At 40.1% G+C, this 21,807-nt stretch overlaps 2 protein-coding genes across 12 annotated transcripts in view; one reads left to right on the top strand and one right to left on the bottom strand.

Annotated features, from left to right (window-relative positions):
* Positions 1-5,234: 5,234 nt before the first annotated feature.
* Positions 5,235-11,571, bottom strand: tacr1b (tachykinin receptor 1b). The gene is made up of 5 exons (XM_079599112.1): positions 10,951-11,571; positions 9,243-9,437; positions 7,191-7,341; positions 6,082-6,278; positions 5,235-6,008 (listed from the first exon to the last, which is right to left on the bottom strand). Exons 1-5 carry the CDS (start codon positions 11,355-11,357, stop codon positions 5,723-5,725), a joined length of 1,236 nt encoding a protein of 411 aa, XP_079455238.1. The 5' UTR covers positions 11,358-11,571; the 3' UTR covers positions 5,235-5,722.
* Positions 6,143-21,807, top strand: part of slc4a5b (solute carrier family 4 member 5b) — a 52,787-nt gene continuing 37,122 nt past the window's right edge. For 5 of the 11 annotated variants that reach the window (XM_079599098.1, XM_079599108.1, XM_079599107.1 and 2 more), the window contains exons 1-8: positions 6,143-6,282; positions 7,183-7,277; positions 8,907-8,988; positions 9,666-9,731; positions 10,369-10,494; positions 15,675-15,718; positions 15,888-15,934; positions 16,328-16,509. The gene's annotated coding sequence lies outside the window, so the exon portion shown is untranslated. Of the gene's footprint in view, positions 6,283-7,182; positions 7,278-8,424; positions 8,652-8,906; positions 8,989-9,665; positions 9,732-10,368; positions 10,495-11,997; positions 12,041-13,357; positions 13,627-15,674; positions 15,719-15,887; positions 15,935-16,327; positions 16,510-17,487; positions 17,904-21,807 lie in introns of those variants that run through there. The other 6 variants (XM_079599101.1, XM_079599102.1, XM_079599103.1 and 3 more) reach the window with 6 other exon arrangements.

Genomic DNA, 21,807 nt, shown 5'->3' with positions numbered 1-21,807 from the left:
GAACTCTGAATCCTTGTTATTGCCCCCTGCGCTGTGAATGCAATAGTATTTAGCTAAAACGTGTAGAGTGTCTCCGAGGGCTTCTCTATAGAAGTATGAGCCCAGTCTTTTAGGGCTACTGAAAAAGGACATTAAATTAAGTGAAAGCTGGATACAATCCACTAGGTACCTGAATATTGCTGTATAGAGAATAGTGTCTTCATCGAGGGCATCTTGTCAGAGTATACAGCATACGTAGATGATATTGAACCCAACCGATTTCATTTTCTCCCCAGTGAACAAAACCTTTGAGAGCACTGCTCAAACTTGGCAGGGTGATGTCCTTATTGTCTGATCATCAGCTTGCTGTGGTAATTGTTTTAGAAATAGCACCCGTTTGAAGTACAGCACAGGGGGTATTTAAGAATGAAGAAAGGCTAATAAACTTTGATTAACATTGAATACGTCCATCTCATTGCAGTGCTTCGGCTGGTCAATTTTGCTCATTCAGAGGGGGTTTAGCTTTCAAGATGGTAACAAATGGATATGCTTTAGGCTGATGAAAACATGCACACTCTCTGGATGTAGAGATTACAGCTCTACTGATAAAGGACAGTTCCGTAAAAAAGTTTGAAAAAAAATCATAACATAGGATAGAAGTGGATTTTAATAATCAGAATTTGATTAGATTGTGATAAGTGGGCTATTATATCTTTTTTCAGAATAAAAAATAACAACAAGTACTATTATGATATCAGAATATAGTAATGGTATCTGATTTTATTGAGCAAAGCAGAGATGCAAACAAGAGTCATTCGAGATTTACATTTCCTTCAGAACATCATAAAGCAATGACAAGCCTCAAAGTACACGGTAATGTTTCCTTAATTGCAATCTAATATTAGCAGTGTAAGGCTATACATTTAAACTTCTTAGACTCACTTACAGACTTACAGACAAGCAGTAGCTTTATTTTATGCACAAATCTTGTAAAAGATAAACAAATTAAATACATCATATGTGCATAAATCAGAATAGTTTAAATGGTGAGTGAAGGTCTCATTCTAGAGAGCATTTGATTGGACAAAAGAATGTAAAGATGCCCCTGTGGACAACATGAGTCTACATTTTTGGTCCATCACCTAGAACTTATATCAACTTACTACATATTCCATACCATCTAGACCTCAAAGCTAACAGACATGGACCACTTTAATCTCATATATGTCCTCTTATGATGCATATTCTTGATATTATGGTCCCTACAAATTCGTATGGCCTTCAACTATCTGCTGGGAATATCAATACAACACAAATCCAACAAACAAACAAACATGCAGCTGGTTATGCATCACATATAAAAGCAATTCTAACCAGTGTTGTGTTTCTGTCTGTTTTAACAGTCTAAATAAAATACAGAGTGACTCTAAACATGTGTCCATTAAGAGGGCTGAGATATTACGCTAGATGCAAGCGAATGCAGCTGCAGAGCAGTTCAAAAGGTGGAACATCGCTGCTCTTTTGTTCTTCTGTGGGCATCAAAGCCGCTCTAACACCTGCCCAACAAAGCAAGAGCCTCTACAATTTTGCTCTAAAAAAAGCATGTAAAGCGAGCGCAAGCCACGGCAAACAGCATCATGATGTTACACACAGATGTACAACAACCACTGTGTGAGAAAATGGACCTCAGATTAAAAGAAACGTGTAGGACTAACACGCACTTGAATGTATATTTTGATAACACTAAACCTTTTGCAGAAACTTTTGTACAAGCTGTATAGCTAGGCATATACTGTACTGTATATGAAAATGCTATTATAATTTCAATGCACAATCTTTACAAATATCGTAGGCCTATACAGGGCTCCAGACTAACTTTTTTCACTAGGAGCACAGTGGCCCCCAACTGAAAATTTTAGGGGCACAACCAGAAAATTTAGGAGCACACACCGTAAATCAACATACTAACCAAATATTCAAATTTCTACTGATTTCCAGTGTATTACTAATAAATATTTAGATAATAGATGCAGAAATTACAATGGCTTTGCACTCTGATTTAACGTTACAGCCTCTTGTCTTCTAAAAGCAACCGGCAGTTGATTTATTAACATGTCACCGCATACTCTATGCTTGAGGCTAAGATTGTGTTTAAGTATTGTGTTTAAACTGTGAAGTGCCTGCAATGTCGGCAAACTTCGTGTTCCCCGCAGTTATGGGGTAGCGACTGCAACATTCACAGTTCATGGAATTCGTCTTCTTACAGTACTACCTCAACCAGCTGAATTCTCGCAGCCAGTCTTCCCGAAAATGGTGGTTCGGCCTTTTTCGCCACTAAAACCTCTCACTCTGAATCATCATCCGACTGTGACACTGTACTAGGGCAGGGCTACAACGTTTCAAATAGCTCACAGACACGGTTCAGTTTGTATCACTGTTGTAGGTTCACGGTTTCGGTATGATTTGGTATGTGCTATGTTCAGGGGGGAAAAAGACTACTGTAAAAAAAAATTAAGAAAATAAGAACAAATAATCTAACCACAAGCAAAAGCACAAATAAAGGCAATAGAGCAAAGATAGCCTAATAATAAAATAAACTATGCTTTTCAGGTCTAACATTAGTTTTCAGGTATAGAAATTGAATTAAATAATCAAATGTAAAATAACATTGAATATTTGACTGTATAAATTAAAGATTAATCCTTATTAAAGTTACAAAAGCTATTCAATTCAGAGCTGATTCTGTAGGCCTACACCGATACTGTGATGAATGTTCACTTAAGGCTGCTAGGATACTCATCAAAACGGACATGTTGACATACTTTTTGTATGAATTTGTCCATTCAAGTGCAAAACTTGAAAGATAACTCTATATTTGCGCGCTGTCTGAGATGAGTAGCCTACGCATACACACAGACGCGCGCGCGCGCACGCACACACACACGCGCGCACAAATCTAGACGCGAGTTCTCTTTCGCGTCTTCCTCTTGAATGTTTACATTGGCAAAACATAAATGATGAGTTTAGTTTAAACACCGATGGTAACGTCTGCAGTTCGGGTCTCGCCTGCGCTCGTGCGCGATCAACTCCCGGGTGATGATGACGGCGTAAATGACAGGTCATGTTTGAGCATTTGACACTCGCATTGAACAGTGTTTACAAAGAGTAATCGTTTTGTTCACGTTTTTTTTATTATCGCTGTTGTAATGTATTATTTGGGAAGCCAGCAGGTGAATTTAACTGGCACACTAGCCGCAGAACGAGTCAATAGTTTGCTTGCTCGTTGCTCAGACGCACATAGCAGGCTGTGATATTTGTCTCCGTCTCCTTCCCACAGACAGTGTTGCCAGATTGGGACGGTGATTTCCAGCCCAAAAGCTCACCAAAACCCGCCCACTACAAGTAAAAACCGCCCAAAATTTTACTACCAAAATAATGTGATATAATTGTATGGCCATGTCATTGAGAAGCACAATTAGTATATCCTTAAAACAAAATAACGATGATAAAAAAAATAAAATAAAAAAAAAATCCCAGGAAAACGGATAAAAAAAATAAAAATAAAAAAAATTCCCAGGAAAACGGATCAAAACGGATTTGACACTGTCAAAACGGCAATCAAGAAATTAACCGATGACTTTAACCCTCGGAAGTACACAGAACAAAACGCAGAATTTAGCAGTCAAAACTGATTAATCGTTGATTCAAACCTTTTTCAGCCGCTGTCAGGGACAAGTAGAGAGTGCATGCGGTCTGGACGGTGTAGAAGTTGCAGATGTCTGGTTAGGCTAGTGTGCAATGTGCATATGACCATGGAAAGGAGTCGTCCCATATTCAATTTCAATTCAAGTCATTCAACTGTGCTCTCATCTTTATATTCACCATCGAGTCATCAACATGTGTACGTTTTTAGAGTTGCTCACTATCTCACTCTTTACTGTAGATGCAACTTACTGTATGTCACTTTAGCATTAGCGATCACTTGAATACAGTCAGCTACAAGTTATCGCGCTAAATCACGTCTTCCTGCTGATCGCTCGTTGATTGGCTAAAAGTGCGTGCTCGTCGGTGACGTCAACACCAACGCCAGCTGACTCTGCACTGCATGGGCGTGTGTGTTGTAATGTCATGGTGACTGATTTTATTGACTACATGCACACTTTAGTTTAGTTTTTTAACCAATTAGATTTTAAAATGTAGATGTTTGAAAACCGCCGAACTGACCCCAAACCAGCCCAAATTTTGTCCACCCGCCCAAAGCCTTTTTTACCCGCACAATCAAATTCAAAACCGCCCAATTGGGCGGGAACCCGCCCAATCTGGCAACACTGCCCACAGACGTTTAAACGCGCGCTCGATTATCTCTAGGACCCTCCCCCTCCACACATTAGCCACTTACAGTGGCCATTCCCTATTCTTCTCGCACTCATTGGCCTGCCACACATTCCGGATTCATTGATAAGCCCCTTCCACGTTTAACGTGTAAAAAAAAAAAAAAAAAAAAAAAGTGACAAATTTACTGGTCGCACATGTGCGACTGGATGTAAAATTCAGTCGCGCACACTCAAATTTTGGTCGCAAAATGCGACCATTTGGTCGCAGTCTGGAGCCCTGGGCCTATACTTTCTTTTTATCAAGATACTACAATCGGACGGCACAAAACAAAAGCTAGGTTTTAAAGCTTTCCAATCAAAAGCTTTTAAAGTTTAAAATCTTAAAATAATAATAAAAATATACCTCTAATAAAATGTATTTAACATGGTCTTTTTTGTAAAGGCAGTGTAGCTTTTACTCAACAACATGCATTTAACTGCTGCCTGCTGAATAATTTTTCTTATATTTCTTTATCTATCTTCTCACTATTCTTTAATCCCTCCCTATTTTAGCTTGTACTGTTCTGAATGATGGCTAAAACTTTATATTACCGGTACTTGCACTTTTTGTGTTTATTGGCCTAATGGTTTGAGAGTCAGACTTGTAACCTGACTGACTTGGATGGGTTAAATCAATGCAGAGGAAAAATTTAAAGTATGGGTCGCCATATTTGGCCTTCATGTCATGTCACTTTCACTTTAAGATTAATTGCTTGTTGTATTCCTCAGTTGTAAGTCACTTTAGATAAAAGTGTCTGCTAAATGTGTAAATGTAAATATAACATGCTAATAATAAACTCTGGATTTAAAAGAGGATTATAGTGATATAATTGGAAGTAACTATGTTAGTAGTTTTTTTCTCTCTCTCTCTCTCTCTCTCTCTCTCTCTCTCTCTTTGTGCTATATTTATAATGACCCTCTGCATTCCTGACAAATCCTTTACATTGTCGCCTCCGTAGTCCAGTAATATGCAACAACAGGTGCAAACTCTTCCATGTCGTCGTCACGTTGGCTATCGAATCATCAACGGCCAGCAGTAATGACAGACAGATCGTTGCCAAGGGCATCAGCAGGTCAAGTTTTCCTAAACAAACCTGCTGGGTCCTGGACTCCTATAGCAAATGGCGATTGGGTAAGTTGTTTGGTGAACTCTTACGGGGGGTTGATTTCTATCCAGCTGCCTTGAGTAGTAAAACTCAGCTGAAGACAAGATGATGTTTTCACACATTATCCTTCCATCCACAAGAAAACCTAAAAACCTGTTTTGCTTTGTTGTACCTCACATCATGACATTCCCTGGAACGTAAATCTTTGCCCTTCTCCTCACAGGATTGGTACTATAACCCTGAAAGTATTTCTTGCATTCCTTTCTAAGCTAGATTGTTACTAGAATAGAAGCTGGAGGACTCAGATACAGTCTTTGAGGCGCTTCGTGAAGAACCATTGGACGTGAGATCTATGGATCTCCTTGTGTTCTCCTGAAGGTCTACCTCGCCATTCGGCATGACTGTGGATACTGTGGTCTCCATTCGGCTGGCACGGTAAATGCTGGCTTGCGTCTGAAGATAGCGAGTTGACTTGAGCTCCAGACCTTCATATGAGCCTCGAGGGACACAAGGACACCAGAAGAACGCCTGTTGGAATCCAGCTCGAAACCTGCACAGATAGATGAGTATTGCATGATTCCCTTTAAAAACATGAACCCGTTTTCCACTGAACCAACTCTTACCTGTCATTGAGAAGACAGTAGATGATGGGATTGTACATGGTGGAGCTCATGGCAAGCCACATGATTCCTAAGTACACCTGCTGGATGTAGGTTTCCTCAAACGAGTGAGGAAGGAACTGGTGCAACAGGAAGTAGACATGGTAGGGCAGCCAACAGACGGCGAAGGTGCACACAACGACGATCATCATCTTCACCACCTACGTAAGTTAAAATAGAAGGAGCTGAAATAAGTTCAAAACCTAGTCATGTTCCTGTTAAACAGACCAGCAAAGTTGGTCACCAGCTTATGTTGTGTTTTGGATGCTGGTCCCTGGGATCTAAAGCCGGGTGGACACTGTACGCTTTAAAACTGTTGCTTGTCAGGATCTCAGTTGTCATTCATGTCACACTGTACGGCAGGGGTCACCAAACTCGGTCCTGGAGGGCCGCTGTCCTGAACAGTTTAGTTGGTTGGAGCTAAACTCTGCAGGACAGCGGCCCTCCAGGACCGAGTTTGGTGACCCCTGCTGTACGGCATTAAAAAAGGATGCACGCAACAAGATATTTCACATCATCAATCCGTGACACGTTCGGTGACCGTAAGCGGCATTACATGCAGGATTTAAATGTTGGCTAGCAAACAAAAGCAGTCTCTAGCGTTAATTTTGATTATGGCTTGTCCTAAAAAAAAGATGATGTGTATGGAGCAGGTGGTTTGTTGTTGTCTCAACAATTGGATTCTGAGCTTCTGTTGGTTTTTGATTTGACGGTTGTCCTAGGAGAAATCACACTGCAGGACTGTGTGTCAAATCTTCTAACAGTGCCAGAATTTTGTCTGAGGTAAAATTTGATTGTCTGCAAACTGTCTGCTGTCTGCAAACTAGCGAACAAAGACTTCAGATTTTGGCCTAGGAACAGAGGAATCTTTTAGGATTCTCAACATTTGTCTCAGACGGCCAAATCGCGGCCAAAATCGTACAGTGTGAACCCGGCCTAACTAGATAAACCGGCAAGATATTCTCTCAACAAGCTTCATCAGATAATTTTTGCTCGGTTACTATCCATTCAAGCTGGTCTTTTCAGCAATGCAATTGACATTTAAGCTTTTATGTCACTTTGCAGATGATGACCTTCCGTTTGGCGGTCAGCTGCTGTCGATAGCGATCTGAAGAGTCTCCAGGAATCTCACTAGCCCAGAGACTGCGTCCCACCACCAGGTAAGCACAACCCATGATGAGCAAAGGCAGAAAGTAAATAAGCACAACCACGCAGACGTAATACCTGTGAGAGAGAAAGAGACAGAAGACAGCCAGATGGAGAATTAGTATGGGAGAGGCAGCCAACGAACAAGAACAAGACATGAAACCCAAGATGAAAATAGACTCAAAGTTGTTGAGACATATTTGGAGTGCACATTTTTGCACAAAAGGATGCCACACACCAACAACTCAGAGTCCCACATGTTTTCTCGCATTAGCGGCCACTTAAAAATAACCGCTGGAAAACTTTTGAATCATGAACTGTGAATGCTCCCAGGATTCAGGCGCTTGCGGCAGTGCCTCTCTTCTTTTGGAGCGCTGTACAATTCAACGTGCTAATTAGCCCGAGGCTTATCCAGAAAGACACTCGTCTCACAGGAGAGGTTTAGAGGGAAAATATACGCAGGCCTTTCACGCATTAACCAAAACATTCTGAATCCCCGTCCCGAAAAAAACGCCAATGTGAATGCCTTCTCTCGTGTTGTTTTGATTGAACGTGTCTTACAGACATGCTATTTAGAATGAGCCAGATGATTTGTGGGGCTTTACCGCTTTCCTTTTCAAGTATCCATAACTATCTCAGTGGGTGAGACGTGATTGAATTTTGTCCAGTTGATTAATTTCAAAAACGCTTGTAATGTGGTAGGAAATAAGCAGACAATCATGCTAACATGACGGATGATTACACAAAAACAAAAATCATGCTGTGCACTATCCAAAATCTTGCAGATTCCCTGCAAATATTGGCTAGTCGCAAATATGTGAGTGCAAAAGAAAACATTAGTAGCTTTGAATCTATTTCTCCCGTTCTCTCCATCTTCTCCTTTCTGTCCCTCTCCTTATATCCATCATCTCTCTCTCTCTCTCTCTCTCTCTCTCTCTCTCTCTCTCTCTTTCTCTCTCTCTCTCTGACACACACACACACACACACAAAGATCTGCCAACCAGTTAAAAAGAGTTCATTGATCAGTGCTCCTTATCTTGGACATCTTGTTATCTTGTGTTACCCAGATTTGGTCTCTCAGAGACTATCTATACCTTTAAGGAATGTTCTGGCAGACATAAGCTTGAGATACTACCTAATGAATTGATTCCTTCAAAGTAGGATTGGTGAAGTCTCACAGGTTGTGTCACTTAAAGGAGGTAGAGGCGTCCACTGCTTTGGCGTGACAGGGAGAAACCTGCTGGAAGATTGACTGTACGGGTGGGTGAACGACTAAGCCGTTACGGAAATAAGAGCATGCCGTCGACACCTGACACCTACAGAGCCATTGCAGGAAACTGGCAGGATATTGGAGAATCGGATTGGAGTTGGTAGCAATTAGAGTGAGCGTATGTGAAGATCTATCAAAACTCGTTCAGTAGCTGATAAATATGTGATTAAGATGCAGGACAGGGCGTATTGCCACTTGGTCAGTTTAAATATTCATATCGTAAATCAGACCACGCCACACACTCTGTACTGGCCCGACCGAATACCGTTGAGAGTGCACCCTATAGTTTCCCTAATGTTGTTTTCATACTGCATTGGCAGATTTCTCATTGCTATGTTAGTGTTTTGCTTAAATAAGCAGTGCTGTCTTGCAGGAGGAGACTGACCGTCTTGAAAGCTTTTTGCCTTTGGAGCCAGAATGCAAGGACGTGTTTTTGGGCAAATTAATGCCTTGAGGTATTTTAATTCTTTGTCTTTTTCATATTATTATTGCAATAGTCGGTGTTTTGAAGTGTGAGTTTGACTGTAGTTTCCAGACCTTTGTGTGGTAGTCTTCAGGTAGGCTGTCCAACAAACATGCACTTTAGGTTGTTTAAAACAAAGTTTATCTCAGAGTATTGAACATATGTGACACTTTTTATGTATTTATTATTTTTTTTAACATATATTATCATTGACTTTGAAAGTCGGACTCGACAGCACGCACTTACGTCTTTTGAAAATCCCACACGCTGTACTCTGGCCAGTTGATGTAGCACACCACACGTCCTGGCAGCTGAGTAGTGCTGGAAAAATAGTACTGGGGAAAAGCCAGGAGCAGCGCCAGGGCCCAGATCACCCCCACCACCAACTTGGTCTCAGCGGACGACAGGCGCTGCTGGAGTGGGTGGATGATAGCCATGTACCTGCAGGGGGGGGTTAACAAAGGCAATGACCTGCTATTTATGCAAACTCAAAGGAGAATCAGCCACTTGAATTAACCCTAAATGATTTGCCTCGTCCTGCTGATATGATTTGGATAGTGAGAGAGGTGACTAGTGGAGTTTGTCTTTTTAGTGGGTTGGGTCTTTCCTCACAGCAATCATAGAAAGGATGCAGCTTCGTTTTATGATCTTTGCTTTGTGTTTAAACAGTGCTTCCACACAGGTTTGAACTGCATCCACAATCCTCCCAAAAAACAGCACAGTGGTGGTGCTTAGGTAAAGTGATGGCAACATGTAATGGTATATACAGTAGTATATATATATAGGCTATTACTATTTTAATACATTTAAAAATGTAAGGAATTTAATGAATGAGGTCTCCAGTCTTCAGTGTCACGTGATCCTTCAGAAACTCATTTGTGATTATTATTATCAATGTTGAAACGAGTTTTTGCTGCTTAATATTGTTGTGGGAACAATGATATAATGCAAACATTTGTGGTAAGAAAATATAAATTAATACTTTTATTCATCAAGGAAGCATTACATTTATCAAAAGTAACAGTGAAGAAATTTGTAAAAAGATTTATTCTATTTAATAAATGCAGTTTATTGAACTTTCTATTAATCAAAGAATCCTGAAAAAATATAATATGTTAATAATAAGAAATGTTTCTTGAGCAGCAAATCAGATTAGAATGATTTCTGGATCATGTGACACTGAAGACTGGAGTAATGATGAAGAAAATTCAGGTTTGATCACAGGAATAAATTACATTTTACAATATATTCAAATAAAAAACAGTTATTTTAACTTGTAATCATGATATTTAGCAATATTACAGTTTTTACCGTATTTTTGATTAAATAAATGCAGCCTTGGTGACTTCTTTCTTTACTCTTGTTTTAACAGGGATTTTGATTCATCTGCCATTTAAAAAAACTATTGACTTCACCTTTCAAGCTTAAAACCTTCACTAAAGCAAAGACATGGAGCAAAGATAAAGGAGCACATGTCTTACGAGCACATGTCGCACAGGTTCTTACAAAATAGTACTGTCATATTCACATTTATTTAAATAGCACTTTTCACAATACACATCGTTTCAAGGCAGCTTTACGGAGCGATAAAGTGGTTTGTTATCAGAGGTAACTGTCCAAGTTATGTATATATTATGGAAATTCATGTACTATGGTATTTACATTGGCTTCCAAGGTTATTTCAAGATTACAATAGTAGGCTACATGTACCAAAAAAACAACAACATGGGTAACACTTTATTTTAATGTGTCCTTGTTACATATGTTAACCTACATGTATTTTCTACAGTAATAACTAAATTATGCATAATGCAACTAGTCCTAAACCAAGCCCAAATCCTATACCCTTACCTTTAAATGTATAATTACACTGTAACAGGGACACATTCAAATAAAGTGTAGCCTAACTAAAACATGTAACCGGGTAGGGTAAGTGTAAAAAAGTATAGCTCACCTGTCCAGGGCTATTGCCGTCATTGAGTAAATACTTGCGAACACAGCTGCTATTGGAAAGAAGTTGTGAAATCTGCAGTAAACAAGTCCAAAATACCATTCATTGTGCACTCCGTACACAAAGTTAATAACGGTGTTGAAAGCCGACATAGACGCCTCTGCGAACGCGAGATTCACCAGAAAATAGTTGGTAACGGTTCTCATGCGCTTATGCGCTAAAATGATCCAGATGACGGTGATATTCCCAACAACTGACACCAGAACTATACAGCAATATGCGATGGCCCACAAAACTATCTGCCAAACCGGCTGAACGAACTGGTTCGAGAACACGTCTGTGTCATTGACCAATGAACCGTTGGTCCCGTTTGCGCTTGAGTTTTGCGAAGTGATGTAGAGAGGATCCATGATCCATAAATCACCAGAGCAAAAGCATTTCAGCAAAGGAAAGTTTAGGTTTGTTTGTTTTTAAGATTGGATTAGAAAATTAGATCCAAATGAAATGTCAGTGTTCTTTTCCCAGCGTCTTCGGTATATGCTTCAGGCTGAATCGCGAGCGCGTACTCGGCGCGCCTCTCCAAACGTGACCGCGCAGTCTCGAAACAGTGTTGAGAGAGCGCGCGCGCGCTGCATCTTTCCAGTCACGCGCCAGTGAACACGCGCATCCTCTTCACTGACACTTGTCACTTTTTGACTTTAAAATGGGTTTGAGAACAAAAAGCAGACTTATAATAATATCAATTTCAATTCGATCAATTTGGAATCTTAAAAACGTATAGGCTAAAAAAACAACAAAACTCTTCTGTAAAAATAACAAAAAGCCACAGTAAACCAGTCATTCTTACTGCGCAGGATATTTTCATGTCCTCTTCATATATGTCTAAATGTATGGATAAAATAAATTCACATTTTAAAAGATGGAAATCATATTAGTTTATCAATAAGTCAACATGGGATGAATTTTATGTGTTTCGTAATCTAATTTTTTATATATATTAAGGAATATTTCAGGTGTTTCTTGTTTTCTTTTTCAGGGTGACACGTTTTTCCGTGTGCTCAACGTCTCATTCCATCCTGTCAGACAAATTCCTGTAAGTGACCTCATTAGAGAAAAATAACATTACATCAGTAAGCATTAGCAATGGCTTTGTGTGATGTTCTGTGGTATTAGTTTCTCTCTCTCTACAGCATTCCATTATGTTTGATCAAACATAAATATCGCTAAAACTTTGGTAACTTGTTATTAGCCAATAGGGCTGGGCAAAATAAATTTTTGCATTTGAACTAGAATAATTTAAAAAGGTGATTTTTCTTTTGCACCAATTTTTTTTTTAAATGTTTTTTTTTGATAGAACAGCTTCACATTTAAAATAATTTAGTGCAAAAATGTAGTCCTTTTTTTATTAAATTAACATATACATTGATGAGGCAATTATGACCACTCACAAGTGAAGTGGTAAATGTTGATAATTTCCTAACAAGGTCACATGTCAAGTTATGAGATTAGATGATTAGTGAAAAATCAGTTCTTGTAGTCAATGTATTGGATGCAACAGGAGTAAAGACCTGAGAGACTTTGTCTAGGGCCAAATTGTTATGACCGGCCGACTGGGTCCGACTGGGTCTGAAAGCTCAAGCCTAGTGGGTTTGTCGTCTGAAGAGGGACAAAGCACATATCTGTGACGGTGTTGGGCGTCCAAAGCTCATTGATGCACAAGGGCATTGAAGAAAATCCTGTCTGGTCCGAACCGATATAAGGTCTACTGTGGCACAAGTCACACACAAGTTGTTTTGTGGTCCAATGAGTCACTTTATTTATATAGCGCTTTATACAGTACAGATTGTTTCAGAGCAGATTTACAGTGATAAAAGGAAAATGATTCAATAATCAATCAAAGCTGATTTTGGCTGTACAGCAGCTCATAAAGAAAATAGTGTCACTGTTCAGTTGAACAATGGGGTAAATTATGCAAGTGTTTCACAAGTTAAGTCTATCAAAGGTTTAAGAGATGCTCTATATTTTTTTTACTAAAACTCATTCATGGGGAACTAGTTGCTGCACACTAAGTACTTCTTGGCTAGTTTTTCAGCAGGAGTGAAATTGCATATTGGTTCTGTCTTTGGCACATTTATCTTAAATTTTCCACAATATTCGATATTCACAATATTCTGTAATTTTATATTGATTGTTTGATTATTGTGAAAATATCGCTATATATGTCGCCCAGCCCTATTAGCCACCAGTGTAATAAAATAACATAGCCTCATATAGTGGTTATCTTTTTAATAATGGTATAGTCTTGGAATTAAATGCAAACTGCTATGGTAGTCTATTTTTGTTTAAGAAAATCCCACCAAAATTATGTAATTTTTCTTTTAAATTTAGCCCTGGGATGATATCAACTGATGGCTAAATCAATTACTCTTTTTGAGAAAAACATTAGTTTTTCCACCCTGAATGTGGCATTTTCAGAATCTATTAACGTTTAACCTTTGGCCCAACAGCAAGGTCACTGCGTGCATAAATCAAGATGTCCACAAGGTGGAAAATATGAGGACTGGATCAATGCACAATCCTTGAGCTGCTGCAGGATCTGCGATTAGTTGAGCTGGGGGGGTTCATCGACAAACGATTTCTTACTGCAAAACATCTTAATGCCTGAAATTGTTTTGTGAGGTTAGGTCATAAATCATCATCAGAAAAATTGTTTCCCATAGGATATTAATAAATAAAAACATATAAAAGGAAAGAAAAAGGTAGCCTACTTGGAGCGTTACAAATGAAATCACTGAAACGAAGTCAATTCATGAATGAGAGCATTCTGTTTACACCTGGCCACTTCATGCGTTTTCTGTGATCGGATAGCTATCCGATCCCGAATGACCCGGTGTAAATGCCCTCCGAAACGCATTCGAGACGGATTTGAATCCGATCGCTCAAACCACTTCAGGAGGACATCTGGGCCGCGTTCCTGACGAAACTGGACAAGTGTAAATGCATCTGGTTGTTGAAACCACATATGTAGATTTTACTCCTCCCAAAAATGCTAAAAAATAAACTTGTGAGAGAGTGTTATAGGCTATATGTCATGTTATAATCAGATTATGACGGCGCTACTGCAACACGCATTACACCGAAGCTGAGCATCTATTCATCAAACCAACGTGCAAACTATCGCAAATCAAAGTGAAAGTAAGTCGCAGACGCTTAACACACAATCATAAAAGTAAAGAAACAATATACCAGGGCTGTTGCCGCTCTCTTTGATTTTGACATTTTAGCTGATGATCAATAAAATGCAGCTCACAACTATTGCTTACGGTGACGTGCACGCCATTAAAATCTGCATATAGCGCGGGAATTGAAGATCGGATTTACATCCGCTTTGCAAAAACACATTTATGTGACCAGGTGTAAATGGAATCGTTTTGATAAATCAGATAGCTATCCGATCTGAGAAAACGGGTGGCCAGGTGTAAACAGCCCCTAAAGACACAACTTCATCTAGTAAAGTGGTCTTATTAGTAAGTGACATCTGCACATACTGACCTATGCAGATTTAGAGGTCATTTAATTCTTCAAAAGGGTGATTCAAGAAGTCTTTTGACTTTTTCTTATATTCCATATATAACATAGCCTTCAGTTCACTGCAAAAAATATACAGTCAAGCACGTAGGGTTATCCAGAGGTTAAGAATAACATTGGCCTATTATATTACAGAGCGCAAATAAAAGCAATTCTTGTATTTCCCCATAATCCCATGCTCTGCTGCCAAACTGTCTTTTGAATGAAACATAATGTTGCTTCATTCTGCCACTGTAACTGCATTTCACTAAAGTAATATTCTCTATAACCATTTATTATTAAGAGAGTGGCCCAAAAAATAAAAAACATAGAAACGAAAGCAATGCTGCATTGTTGGTACCAATGAAGATGCTTTGCAGTTAGGTTATGGGACCAAAACAAGAACATATGTCGTGCTGTCAGAAGCATTCAGGGATCGTTTGAAATGGCCCAATGTTGTTTTGATCGGGTGAATGTTCTTGACCAGATCAGCGGTGATGTTTTATCCGTTGATTTGTTTAGTTTTGGTCCCACTCTTTGCACCTGTTCAGTCCCTCCCTGGTGGCCCTAAGTGTCCAACCAAATGTGAGCGATCAGAATTGACAGCAGGGAAATGGAAATTGAATTTCACATGTCACCTGCTGCTCGCTAGATTGCAATCCAGCAGAATGAAGAGAAAGAGAAACAAATATCTTCATCACTAAACATGTCGGAGGCTTGACCGATAATGCAATATACAGTATCTTTTCGATTAACGCTGTTGTCTTAGAATTAAATCCAGAGAATACATGAATATGTAAAATGTTGGCCTGCAAAGTGCTTGACCCTGGAGTCATGAAGGGTAATTGAGTTTCAGAGAGGCTGCTTTGCAGAAAACTCATTCACATGGTAGAATTGCCTTGAAGGCACGCACCGAATAGAAAAGAGATGCATGTTGAGGAATTGTTTTCAACAGCGACTGACTGATAATCAATACAGCCCATACCGTCTCATATCATTAAACTGTAGGAGAATGCATTCATACGTCTCTTAAAATTCAGTCATTGCCACACAAATAATCAATGATTAATCAATATTTTAGACTTGCTATGTTTTAAGCCTTATTGCATTACATTAAATGAAATACAATAATGTTTTAAATGAATACATCTTCTCCACAGATATCTTCACAGATTGGAAACCATGACTTGTTTGATCAAAGTCGGTGAGTTTCATAAAAAACAACCTAATATACATAAGCCTGAATCTTGTTTGGGACGTTTTTTTGTCATAAGAAAGGACCCAAACATCATAAATTTCAATCACATTAAGGGTCGTGTCAAGAGCTCAGCTGCCGTATTTATTTAGCAAAATTATTTATTCATTCATTTTAGGATGAGCCCATGACAAGCGAGGGCGACGCACGACACGGCAGGACCAGGTGAGCGTTAACGGGCCGCCATGCACACGTGATCTTCAGAAATGAAATGTCAATTCCAATTTCATACAGAAATTGGATGTACATGCTCAATATCAGGGTTCACACAAATTAAATTGGATTTGAAGAGTGTTTTCTTGAAGGAAGAGCCCATGCAATCATGTCTGTTTCAGTGAGTGAACAAACAGATACAATTACTAGCATTCTTCTCACATAAATTGTAAATAAATAAATAAATGATCAGTTGTAGCCAGTTCTCTTGTTAAAGTCACCATGAAATTAAAATTGACAATTCTTGTTTTTTTATTGAACATTGCAGTATTTATTATAAATGATTCATCACACATGCACATCATTATTAATCTTTGATATAAATAACTTCCCCTCCTCTTGCAGCATCTTCTCTTCTCTGATGACGTGTTTACTGTCGCAAGGGCGAGACAACCTGTCAATCACATGAGATCGACCAATAGAAAACCACAACCATCCAATCAATTCCTGATGGACAAAATCAAGTCCCACCCTACATTTTTTCTTGTTCGAGAAGCGAACTTTCACTCGGATATACGTCACAATAGGTAAGAAAATAATTTCATGCCGTCTTCAGAAGTGCAATGATTGGTTGCTGAAAAATATAACAGCTTATCATGTGTTTTATATTTTTTGGCATGTTCTAATGCAGCTAAAAATATATATTTTTTAATAGCATCATGATTGCTGCTAAACAACAGCCAATCAGATATTTGCCAGGAAATCATTAACTCTGTATTATTCATCATATTAACATCAAGTTGCCGTTTGATTCCTAATTAGACATAAATGAATAAATATAGTACAAGCAGCCACTCAACACTTACTAGAACGAGAAACCCAGAAACTTCTTTGATAAATGAGACTAATTATGTTGTTCAGTCAGCTGTGGTTTCATTTCAGTAATCAGTGGTTTCTAGGAATTTGGAAAGAAAAGCAAAAGGAACTGAAAATAAGGATCTCACTTTTTGATGGAAGCTTAAAAAGTAGAATTTCATCTAATAAATATATTTTAATTTATCACTTTTTTAGTCAATCTGAATACTTTTTTGTACGTTACTCTCTCTCTTTGACAATGGCTGAGATAATATACAGTGTAGTTTAAAAGTCTGAAATCACGTTCAAAATCTGGGATTCAAAGTCTAATTCGCATTTGGATATAAAGAGACGTTTTTGTCATTTTGAAAAGTTTAAAGCAAATAAATGGTATGATGTAAAATGAAGAAAAAGTTCACTACCATTCAAAGGTTCAGACTTTTTAATTAATACTTTTATTCACCAAGGATGCATTGAATTTATCAAAAGTATTGACCTTCATCAAGTCAAGTCACCCTTATATAGCGATTTATACAGTACAGATTGTCTTTACAATGATTAAACAGGAAAATAATGATCAATGAGGAAAACAGAGCTTGCACAATATAGCACAATAGTGGCATTATTCAGCTGAAATCAGTTTAGTTTTGATTGTTTATTTTAAATTGTAATTACATTTCACAATATCACAATGTATTATAAATCAAATAAATGTAGCCTTGGTGAGCATAAGAACCTTTTAAAAACATTCTGACCGATGGTCTTACCAAAATTAGTGACATTGATCATGTGACTATTTGTACAGATGGTCTGATGTTCTTGCTCTTTGGAACATTCTCAAAAATAATAATAAAACAATTGTATTACATTTTAAATGAAAATAGAGGCATTTTCATTAGTGGTCTCAGACTTTTGGACCCCATGTTTTGTACTTCCACGAAGAATTAATTATGAAGCTCTCGGCTGTCTGGCAGATCCTTCCTAAACAGTTCCTTTTTTTCTTTCAGATCGCAGATGAAATTTGAGGTCTTCAGATCTGCTGCTGGCGAAAAAAGATGCTCCATTTAATGTGCCAACAAGATTTCACAACAAGTTTTATCATCCCTCGGCTTGCCAAAAGTTTCAGGTATGCCACGAAACTGATTTGGGCGGGAAATGGATGTAAATATATATCACAACATTTTAAACAGATCTGAAAGGGCGCTGTAAAATATTACAGAATTAGCCTAAATGTATAATAAACAAATATGCATGAATTTGTAAAGCTGGCGGTCTGTGTTGACTGACCCATGTTCTCAGCTTGACCTGTAGACGGTGGAGATGTGAGCATGCATGTGTGTTCACGGGAGAAAAATCCCTCTGAAGGATCTCTAGTGTGTTCACAGACGCCATTGAAGCGGTCTGATACTCATTATCCCGCACTTATCATGCAGTGAATCTCTCTCTGGCTTAAATTCACCTCTAAATCCATGATTATTATGTCTCAAGTGAGAGGATTTTATGGAGACGTCCTCCTCTAAAGAACCGTTGAACTTGCCCACATCCGTCTAGATGAGAAGTGTTATCCTCTGCTTATCCTCAAGGACATCTCAGGCTTACAAGTTTTAATTTATTATGATCCATCAGAGCAAAAGTTTGTCTACAGCTCAGCAAGAACACAAGCCTTCCATTCTCATTGCACATGTGTGCTTGAGCATGCTCTCCATTTTAATCATGTATTTGAAGAATCACTTCCGTTGATTTGAAGATTATTAATCACTTGATTAATATTACTTCACAATGCCATATTTGCACATGCAAACATCACTCACACATTCTTTAGATCATTTAAAATCTAGTTATTTATATGTAAATATCTCCAGCATTAGCATGTCAATCATCTGTCGTGTTTACATTAAAGGGAACATATGCTCTGATATCTTTTTGATATTCGTTTTTGAAGTGAGTCATTAAACTCCCAAACATAATATGAAATGTTCATTAGCATATGATTTTTTGTGTGTGTTATAATTAGATGAATCATTATGATGATCATTATATTTACATTTTACACCCATTTAGCAGATGTTTTTATCCAAAGTGTTTTACACATGAGGAACGCCACATTTGTAAATGAAGGATATCAATTCTTTGTTTTCCCTTCTGTTGTCTGAAATTGAAAGACATCAATCCTCATGTCTCAGAGTCTGAGAATGATATTTTGATGTTTTTTTCACAGCCACACATGAGTTTACTACAAAAAAAGAAAAGGAAAAGAATAAATATCGCTACCAGTGAAGCAATGTCATGATACATGAGCGTGATCCTGTGTCTGAAATTATGATCTGAAATGCCCAAGCACAACCTAGTTTAAGATAAGCGTATGTTGCAATTATGTGAGTTTGTGGTGCCATCTTGTGGATCATTTACTCTCTTAGCTGAGGTGGTTATTTTAACAAATATTTACTTCAATTGGTAGCACTTTATTTTAAAGTCCTGTTCCCCATGTACATACTATATTCTTATTATAGTAATTACAATATCTATCTATCTATCTATCTATCTATCTATCTATCTATCTATGTTATGAGGTTGGTAGGATGAACCCAATCGCAGACAGCAGATAACTCAAACAGAGGTTTATTGAAGACAAAAACAGAAAACAAAACCCACGAGGGGGCAAAACAGAGGCAATACAAACGAGGGATAACTAACTAGATAACACGTGACAAGAACTAGACTATTAACAAACAGAAAATACAAGATCAAGACGTTTCTTCTCAGACAAGGTACTCACGGGTAGACACTCACAAAATGTGACACATCAAACAATGAACCGGCACAGGACAGCAAACACATGGGGATTATATATGGAACACTAATGACGAAGACAGGTGAAACTGACTAGACAATAATCACAAGACGAGGATAACAAGGGGGCGGGGTTACATAACGAGACAACAAGCCCATGGCCCAAACAGGCCATGTGCTTGCACACAAAACATGGGTCTGTCATGATCCTGCCTCAAGACTAGAGAAAAATCAAGGACATGAGGGCAGAATCATGACAGAACCCCCACCTTAAGGAGCGGCTACCAGACGCTCCTCAAGGGGACATCAAACACGGGACATGACAGACTGAGACATTGACACAAACCAACAAAACATGACGAACAACAGCAAAGGCATACATGAATAAACAATTACAGGGTTGGGGTGCAAAATCAAAAACAATAAACAAGGCAGAGGAGGTGGGGGAAACACAAAGTCCTTAAGGGGCAGTTCAGGGTGGATAGGAGGACTGGGGGTTTTGGGTCTTTGGGACGAGGGCTGAGGACGGGGAATCCGGGAGGACTTGGCTGGAGACACACGAGGAGATGTCTTGGGGGAAACAGTCCGGGGTTGAGCCATGACAGGGGAAACAAATGGAAGACCGGGGACAGTGGGGACTACAGCAGCAGGCAACGGAGCAGAGACAAGGGGATTGACAGGCGGAAAGGGAGCAGGACCAGGAACAGAGTTCATAGAGGCCGTATTGGAGTCAAGGCTTCCCCAAGAAGAAGCGACACTCATCACCACAGAGTCAGGAGAGGCGTTGAATGTTGCAGACTCAGAAACATCACTAACTGCGGCCGGCTTGAGTGCAGCGCGTTTAGCGGCTGGTGTGGGTGCTGCGCTCTCTGCGGCTGGCGTGGGTGTTGTGCTCTCCGCAGCTGGCGTGGGTGCAGCGCTCTCCGCGGCTGGCGTGGGTGCTGTGCTCTCCGCGGCTGGCGTGGGTGCTGCGCTCTCCGCGGCTGGCGTGGGTGCTGCGCTCTCCGCGGCTGGCGTGGGTGCTGCGCTCTCCGCGGCTGGCGTGGGTGCTGCGCTCTCCGCGGCTGGCGTGGGTGCTGCGCTCTCCGCGGCTGGCGTGGGTGCTGCGCTCTCCGCGGCTGGCGTGGGTGCTGCGCTCTCCGCGGCTGGCGTGGGTGCTGCGCTCTCCGCGGCTGGCGTGGGTGCTGCGCTCTCCGCGGCTGGCGTGGGTGCTGCGCTCTCCGCGGCTGGCGTGGGTGCAGCGCTCTCAGCGGCTGGCGTGGGTGCCATCGCGGACTCAAAGGAAGGTAGAGATGGAGAACCAGAAGCTCCCTTCTTCCTCTTCTTCTTCCTGGGACGCGGAGCAGAGATTGTGGCCAGACTGGGGACCGGAGAGGGAGGTGAAGCAGGATCCGTTACAGGAACTGGGAAACTCACAGCAGGCGAGGAGGATTCCGAGCAGGAAGACTCCGATGCTGACTCCCACGACGGGTGCCTTCCACGCTTACCATGAAGATTGATGGACGTGGAAGGTGTCTCAGGAGTCGCGGTAGGACTGGCCTGGTTCCCCTGCGAAACAACGGCCAAAACACGACCCTCCGGGATCACAGGCAGACAGGCAGAGGGTGGAGGTCCCGAGGAAGAAGTCTGCAGATCCTCCTGGGAGAAATGATCCCAGAGTCGGGCATAATTCCTCAGGATCCACTCACCCTCGGACGGGACCGGACAGTTGACCCGCTCTCTGTCGGTGGGAGCCGACAACCACCATTGTTCCGGTTGTAGCCGGAGCCGGGAGGACCTGCTGTCTGCTGGGTTCCTTCTGGGCCGGTTCATTCTGTTATGAGGTTGGTAGGATGAACCCAATCGCAGACAGCAGATAACTCAAACAGAGGTTTATTGAAGACAAAAACAGAAAACAAAACCCACGAGGGGGCAAAACAGAGGCAATACAAACGAGGGATAACTAACTAGATAACACGTGACAAGAACTAGACTATTAACAAACAGAAAATACAAGATCAAGACGTTTCTTCTCAGACAAGGTACTCACGGGTAGACACTCACAAAATGTGACACATCAAACAATGAACCGGCACAGGACAGCAAACACATGGGGATTATATATGGAACACTAATGACGAAGACAGGTGAAACTGACTAGACAATAATCACAAGACGAGGATAACAAGGGGGCGGGGTTACATAACGAGACAACAAGCCCATGGCCCAAACAGGCCATGTGCTTGCACACAAAACATGGG

Source organism: Phoxinus phoxinus (assembly GCF_949152265.1).
Source record: "Phoxinus phoxinus genome assembly, chromosome: 23".
In the NCBI taxonomy this organism is placed as follows: domain Eukaryota; kingdom Metazoa; phylum Chordata; class Actinopteri; order Cypriniformes; family Leuciscidae; genus Phoxinus; species Phoxinus phoxinus.
Note: the sequence above shows the minus strand (reverse complement) of the source record. Positions and strands in the feature narration are given on the sequence as shown.

Bases quoted from the DNA above. Each gene is read 5' to 3' on its own strand.
- tacr1b (XM_079599112.1), bottom strand. From the start codon at position 11,357: ATGGATCCTCTCTACATCACTTCGCAAAACTCAAGCGCAAACGGGACC. The intron at 9,438-10,950 runs GTGAGCTATACT...CCCCCCCTGCAG, and splicing joins ACGGCAATAGCCCTGGACAG to GTACATGGCTATCATCCACC. The intron at 6,279-7,190 runs GTCATCATCTGC...TAACTTACGTAG, and splicing joins AGCTGACCGCCAAACGGAAG to GTGGTGAAGATGATGATCGT.